General features: G+C 40.8%; 1 protein-coding gene across 1 annotated transcript; it reads left to right on the top strand.

Annotated features, from left to right (window-relative positions):
- The first annotated feature begins 3,751 nt into the window (after window positions 1-3,751).
- Window positions 3,752-7,266, top strand: bmp15 (bone morphogenetic protein 15). Its single transcript, XM_086276869.1, has 2 exons — window positions 3,752-4,279; window positions 5,438-7,266. Exons 1-2 carry the CDS (start codon window positions 3,928-3,930, stop codon window positions 6,439-6,441), a joined length of 1,356 nt encoding a protein of 451 aa, XP_086132995.1. The 5' UTR covers window positions 3,752-3,927; the 3' UTR covers window positions 6,442-7,266.
- The last annotated feature ends 634 nt before the right edge of the window (window positions 7,267-7,900 follow it).

Raw genomic sequence — 7,900 nt, 5'->3', positions numbered from 1 at the left:
CAAGTTCAACTAAATGAAAAAACAATTTGTGGTAACCTGAATATGATTAAAAATAATTAACAACACTTTTTGTAATGATGTTAAAATCAGCCCAACTTTTATTTTCAAACACAACAAAGTATAACAGCCAACATACTGGACACTGTTTTGCTGAACAACAAACAATTATATTGCCATCACTGTTATAATCTTACAATGAAAAAAAGTCTCAGATGTAATTATTCTGAAAATAAGTTTAGGCCTACCACAAGTTTGTTTTATACTTACTTATATAATCAAAATAAAATATATTTATTGTTCTGTCACAAGTGCAGTCTCTGATTTAAACAACACATTTGTTTTTCATTCCAACACATGAGCTGGAATGTTGTAATGTTTTAAGGATGGCTTGTTTCCAGTCCAGGCATTACTGCCTGAATGACTATCATGGATCGAGGTGATCCAAATGTAGGTGCAGAAGAAAGTCTTTAACTTCCCTTAAGTACAGCGGCAGTGGATGTGGGTTGGAGATGCAATGAGCTTGAACCTGCAGGCGACCATCTTCACTGACCACACCATCTGTGACGGAGGACTTAATTGCTTTCTTAAAACATTTTTTCTGCATTTGGTATAAAACAGACTCCAATTTAGACAATCTCAGGCTCCCTCCCCACCCACTTGTCAGTCTGGATAGCCGTGACCACCACCCAACACACAATAATGTCATGAAAGCATCATTTTAAAAAGGGCTATGCAAACATGGCCAATGACTTTCATTCTAATGATGTGCGAAATGATTTGGGCACAAAACAAATTTTGCTGTTAGAAAACTTGCAGACTTCACTATAACTAAGTTTGGGGGATGTGATCTTTCAAGAAATGCAGACCAAACTGTTGTTGTTTGTTTACTTACACAGCATGTCTTAACTGGAGTCACCAGCAACAGCCTAGTGCAGTCATATCTCAAGTCTAATAACAGAAGACAGAAAAAGATCAGTAAAGAAACAACTTCCCCAAACCAAAGCACAAATAAAACAATAAGGAAAACAGGCTGATCTAAAGTATGATTAAAGTTCAGCCTGATTAATATAAATGTCACTGACAGTTGCTAATATATTGGAAAACCAAAATACTTACTGATGTCTTTCTGTCCAACAGTAGGAGTGCTGGTCCCGAGCCTCAAAGACAGTAAGAAGCAAGCAGAGGGAGAAAAAACAGAAACTGATTTGATCCTTAATGGCTGTGCAATCATTGCAACATAGAGTTTGCTTATGTTGTTAAATAAAGGCTAGATTTGCCATTAATAGATGTCACAGATGTTCAAAAGCTGCCACAAAGCATGAAAAAATGGACGTCTCCGAAAACGTCGGAGCATTTTTGCAAATATGTGATGTCTTGATAAATCGAGCAGATACTTGAACTTTACACAGCTACATTCTCGCCTGAAAATATCTTAAAAGTTTATTGTGTGACCCAGAAAAAGTAATAAGTTTTTTTAGCCACGCTCCTCCGCCATTGCCGCGCTTACAAGTACGCACGGCTCCGACAACCGGCGGACAAATGCGATCCTCCTTTTTTCCCAGACTACCCTTTCTGGGTCACAAAATAACCTTTTAAGATATTTTCAGGTGAGAATAGCTGTGTAATGCTCAAATATCTACTTAATTTATCAAAATATCACATATTTACAAAAGTGCTTCCACGTTTTTGGAGACCTCTGTTATCCACCAGCGCGATAGCTGACCAGGAGGTCAAGGCTTGATAAGAGTCCGCGAGCACAGCTAACTCCTGGCTTATTGTTTTCAATCCCCTGCGGTCTTTTGCTACTCAGGTTAAACATGATATATATAATTAGTTAGTTAGTTAGTTAGTTAGTTAGTTAGTTAGTTAGTTAGTTAGTTAGTTAGTTAGTTATGGCTATGGATTGAAAATACCCCCCACACCCCACCCCCTCCCGAAGAATTTTGTCTGGGTTCTTATCTCACTTTTTTATTTCAAACAATCAACAGAAAATTTCACCGACATAGTTTTATGTAAGGTTTTTAAGGCTGTGGTGTTAATTTTTAAATAACATGAGCCCAGTGGCAGCAGCAAGCTAGGCTAACACTAACTAGCTAGCAAGATTATAAACCTGGTGCTAAACTAAACTTATGTTGTTTTGAGAAATCTGTGTGTATATCTAAGTCAATATGAGATGTCCGTGATCTTCAGGCCCTCATGATTCTAGCCTGAAAATCACTGCATGGGCACGGGAGCACTTCCAGAAAACAAAAAGGGAAATTCTTTAGGAAAACATGGATGTCACATCCTCTAGATAAGAGGAGAAGAACCATCCAGTTTGGTATCAGCACTCAATGCAAAAGCCTCCATCTCTAATAATATGTGGTTGCATTAGTGCCTACGGAATTGGAGCTTCCTTGAGAAAACCCAGGAGTGTTGAGCAGCTGAATATGTGGTAAACATGACCCCGTCCTAAGTTTTTGAAATATGTTTCTGCCATCAAATTAAAAAATTACCCTTTTTTTCTTAAAAAATACATTTTCCCAGTTTAAACATTTGATATTTCTTCTGTGTTCTATTGTAAATAAAATATGGCTTCATGAACTTTTACAATGGGCACTGTAATTGTACATCTGGAAAAGAACTAAAAAAATATTCTTGGATTACCTGTTGAAAAAATATAGACACACACAAAAAAAAAAATTAATGACTTGACATGTGTCATTTTAAAATACATGGAAAAGAAAACCACATACACAAATGACTGCTGGGTAGAGCAGTAATACGGATATCAAATATAGCCATGTGTATTACAACAGATCATAAACAGTCTAATGGTTTTACTGGTTTGCTTTTGATTACATTATAATAAAATGAAAACATCGAAATTCACGTAATAGTTATTTGCTTTTTTCACCCACTAAGGAGGATTTTTTATTTTCATGCACCTTCTAGACACTTTGTTCAATCTTGCTAAGTGCGTCATTTCACACTACGTTTGTACTTCTAATTCTTTTTATGTCCTATCCACAATAAAAACAAAAACAAACTTTCTGTCGCATCTTGGCTTAAAAGATTCAAAGGCTGAAGGAACTAGATCCTAGTTGGCAACTAGTGACACAGGCCTGCAGCCTCAATGCTTTTGAAATAAATACAGTCAAACTTATTTCTGTGAATTAAAAATGAAAACGGGAGGCTGCGAGTGAAGCGGTGAAATTGTTGTAGTAACTGTACAAAAATACTCTTGAACAATATCGTTACGACACTTTACATCATAATAATCATAATAATCTTAATCATAATAATCATCATAAAACAAGCATGTCTACTTAAATATTTTGTATTTTAATGATTGTGCTGGGTTTACCTATTTAAATTCCTTTTAACGCATAACGTCTGTTTTTGCATTTGCGATTTATGTAAGAAAATCATATTTAGATTTGTCTTAAATCATTTGCTGCTCATTTGAAAAGCAATTAAAACACCTAATTTTGTTTTTGCTTGTTTATTTAATTGCTTCCCAACACACCGGTCAGCCCTGACAGTGGCATCGATGCCAACGATCAAACATGATCAATATAAAGTTAATACTGCCGGGGTGCTGAAGTGGATAGAGAGATATGTGGGTGTAGCTGTGGGTCCCAAATCAAATTCTGATTGGAGCCCTTTAACACATCTGACTCTGAGTCTGAATATTTTTAAATTGTGCTATAAAAATCATAAAAGGATCTCGTCACATCATTTTTACGCACACTCACGTGGCTTCCTTTCATGCACGTCCGAAGGTTTAATTGGGGTCACCGCCAATTTCAGGAAGTTGTTTGTAAGGTCTAAAATGGCGAGCGAGCAGGTGAGCCTGTAAATGACGCCTTTAGGCCGCGCGGACGATGTTTGCCAACTCTAGCCTCGTTGGTGGAGCTCGCTAGCGCCAGAGGTTTTATATCCAACATGAGGGCGACCTGTGCCAAACGCGGCTTAGGCTTCCTTCGTGTCTGCGCCCTGTCCTGCTTCGTCTTCCTGCTCTGTTCCACTTGCGGTGGGCAGAACATGGCCTCTCACCAGCCCACGCTGAGACGCAGTCGTCGGAGTCACCAAAGCGCGAAGGACAGAGGAGCGCACCACCACAGGCCGCTGACCGACGAGCAGAAAGCGGACCAGAACCTGCAGTTCATGCTCAGTTTGTACCACAGCGCAGCCGAACCGGACGGCAGGCCCAAACAGCACCGGAAGTTCGGCTCCAACACGGTGCGCCTGCTGAGGCCCACGGCGTCATCGGTGCACTACCTGCCCGCGTCTGGAGGTGAAGAACAGCTGACTAATCTTGTTAAAAGTATCGAACTAATGGCTGGAGGGGTTTTTATGTGGCCGCAGATTTACAGAATCCGAGGATATAGTTTCATACAGTGACTAAATTTAAATAAAGAAAAGAAATCATGCCAAATAAACTGCCCTTTAGTTGATTAGATTTTTACCTCTGTCTCCGGTCAATTGGAGCTCAGATGATGTGTAATACTCATGTGCTTATTTTAACACCAGCCTCCCCATGATATTCGTTTAAGTTTAGTTCGTGTTTCTGTGTGACTGAAAAAGGATTTTGATGTATTTTTCAGTATTGTGGTAACCACGTGCGACCTTCCAGCGACCTCACAGGAAGCAGTTAAAACACAGCAAAGCTACCTTTGGCAAACAGCTGCCACGTAGAACTAAAACTAGTCAGATAACTTACTCGGATAACTGAAGAGTTTTGTTTGGGAAATATTAATAAAAATATACCATTAATACAAAACAGCCAAACGTCATACAAAGTGTAGCGTGTCCACAGGTGCTGCAGTAAGTAAATAAGACTGCCCACTTTTCATGCAGTGCATCTGTTGTGAGTCCTGTGTGTCTGTGTAGGTTCTCACCTTTTACTCCAGCTTTCTCCCACAGTCCAAACACAGGTCAGGTTAACTGGTGAATCTAAATATGAGCAGTTGTCTGTGTGTTAGGTTAGGCTATGAAAGCTTGGTGATCAGTCCAGGGTGAACTGGACTACAGAAGAGTCTTAAATCTTCCTAGTGGTCAGCAGGGGCTGCAAAAAAGTAGTTTGACTGAACAGAATTGTCACTACACCCATGTTTTATATAAAGCAGAGTTAATTGGGTTCAATGATTAAGGGGTGGGGGGGCTCACACAAACATTTGTCTGACAGACATTTTTACTATAAAAATATTTAAGTGATATTTAAGCTGTTTCAGCAGCTGGAACATCTTCAGGATGCATTTAAGTACATTTTGTAAAAATCTCTTTAAGAACTTGTGAACCTGAAACTCAGACATAAACGCTACATTATTTTGTACTGCACAACAGCTTTTACATATATTAATGTTGGCTCTGCTTTGCTCAAAGGACTTGAAGCAGTCAGTGAGGGATCGATATGATTGATGCTGATTTATTGACTTTGTCTCCTCCTCTTCAGACCACTGCTACACCTTCACGGTGCAGTACAACCTCGACACTCTCCCCTCAGAGCGACTGGTGAGAGCTTCTTTTGTTCACCTTCGCTCTTCTCCGCCCTCTTCTTCCTCCACAAACTTGAGCAGCGAACAGGCCGTCCAGCCGCCCCGCTGCAGGGCTCAGATCACCGCGCTGGGTGCAGAGAGTCTGGTCACCTTGGAGCCTCACGAGCGGTGGACGGAGACGGACATCACTGCACACATCAGCAGCCACGTCCTGCGTGGGAAGGATCGAGGCCGGGGGAGGCACTTGACCCTCACTGCCCAGTACTGGTGCACAGAACCTGAGCTAGCTGAAGAGAGCAACGGCCTCCTGCGGTGGTGGAGGATTCTGTCTCGAGGGAGGACACGCTGGATCGGTGAACCTCACCTCGAAGTTCCCTCTCTTCTTCTGTACCTGGAGGAGGAGAGGGAGGTGAAGGACTGGATGGGAGAACTGCTTGGCACGGAAGGGGAAGGCATCATGAGGCAAATTGGGCAGTGGCATTTTTCGCTTCACCGCCGCCGTCGCTCCAAAGATTCTTCAGAGCCTCAGGATCCTTCACTTGACGCACTAAAGAATGCCCCCACTTCCTCTTCATCTTTCTCCACCCCCACCTCATCCTTGATCGTCTCTGATATCCCCAGCTACAAACACAAAACCAACACACCCAAAAACCGATGCAAGCTCCACTCTTTCCGCCTGTCTTTCGATGAACTCGGCTGGGGCCACTACTTTATCGCCCCGCCCGTCTACAACCCTCGGTTCTGCCAGGGCGACTGCCCGAGGGTGCTCCACTATGGCTACCATTCCCCCAACCATGCCATAATCCAGACACTCATCAATGACCTGGGCGTCGGGGACGTCCCTCCTCCGTCCTGCGTGCCCTACAAGTACATGCCCATGAGCGTGCTGGTCGTGCAAAAGAAGAAGGTGGAGTACAAGGAGCTGGACGACATGGTGGCAGAGTCCTGCACGTGTCGCTAGAGACTTGGAGGAGCACGTCTAAGTGATTTAAATATGCTTTGCACTGTGGGGGAGGAAAAAGAGACTTAAATAGAATTTCTGATGGGACACTGTTTTGAGCTTCAGCTTGGCAGCTAACCACAACGAGCTTTATGCTGGAGGGAGGAAGCTGCTGTTGTGGTTTCCGTGTGGTTTCATGGTCCCTGTTGAAGCAAGGTGGATGCTGAATGTGAATGCGGGATCTGCAGACAGAAGAAAGCCCTTACTTTCCAGTGTGCAATGACTGTACTGTAAACCCTCTGTGGCTAAAAGCACTTTGTAGGTGAATATACTGCTGATGAAATTATGGATCACTAAAAAGCAGGTTAGGTCACCCTGAATGATTATTATCCCAAACGTCCCAAAAATATAACAAATGTACAAATACATAAACTAACTTTGGGTAAACACCAGTCTACATATAAGATTTAAACAGAATAAATGTAAAATCTCAGTATTCAACCTTAATCTACAGGACTTTTTCTTCCTGTGTGTGTCTGTCTGTGTGTTGTTCTTTGTGTAAATCTGTTTCACGGCATTAAAAAAAAAAAAAAAATCTGGATAATGTGACGGCACTATGCCGGGCTGCGTTCTTCAGCAGGAAATTAGATGCTTGTTTAAAAAAAAAAAAAAAAAAAAAAGGTAAATAAAAAAACAATTTTAATGGACAAAGGGGTTGACCTTGTTGGATGTAACTGTAGAGGTGTTGTGACGTTACGTTCTTGATGTTGAGTGTGAAAGAAAAAGTGTTGTAATGGAAAAGTGTCATTTTATATAAGTGAAAATGAATAATAAAGTAAAATGCATATTTTGTGTAGTGTTATTTATTGCTAGTTTTGGTGTTTTTAAAAGTAAGTTGTTAAGTAACAACTTTGAAGAATTTGTTTGTTTGTTTTTTTTAAAAAGTTCAAAAGCTCCAAAAGACCTACAGACCTGCAAAGACAACTGGATTTGGTCATTTTGTGCTAGCAGATGATTAACCTAAAAAAAAAAAAAACCTAAAAAAAATAAAAACCTAGTGTTGTTCTTTCCAAAAGCTCTGAAAACAGACCTTTTGGAGCCGAACGCTAACTGTTAGTATTAATGTTTCCTTTCAAAGCTCCTTAAAACCTTAAACTGCGGCTGCTACTTTTTAAAAATGTGCTTTTATCTGCTGATGTTGACATTTTAATCATGTCCTAAATTTGAATGATGTTCCTAAGCTGTTGAAGTGCATTAACCCACTGAGTCCAACAGATGGAGCTGTTATCCCTTTTTTTCTCCCAAATGCATGAAGTTTACAGGAATGGGCAGAAATTCTGACATGATTCTTTATGTTTGTATTGCCCACAGTAAAGTTAACAAACGTATCTCTATAAATATGCACACAGCACATAAGCAGGGGTGTAAGCAGGTTTAATTCTATTTGCTTTGCGTGCAGTGATCTTTGGGGCGTCCAGGT

The sequence above is a fragment of the Aulonocara sp. 'chitande type north' Nkhata Bay genome, linkage group LG3 (genome assembly GCF_057382095.1).
Source record: "Aulonocara sp. 'chitande type north' Nkhata Bay isolate Kocher_YH1m ecotype deep benthic linkage group LG3, A_spYH_male_GT1.1, whole genome shotgun sequence".
Taxonomy (NCBI): Eukaryota; Metazoa; Chordata; class Actinopteri; order Cichliformes; family Cichlidae; genus Aulonocara; species Aulonocara sp. 'chitande type north' Nkhata Bay.
The sequence above is the reverse complement of the archived record's forward strand: the minus strand, read 5'-3'. Positions and strand labels throughout refer to the sequence as shown.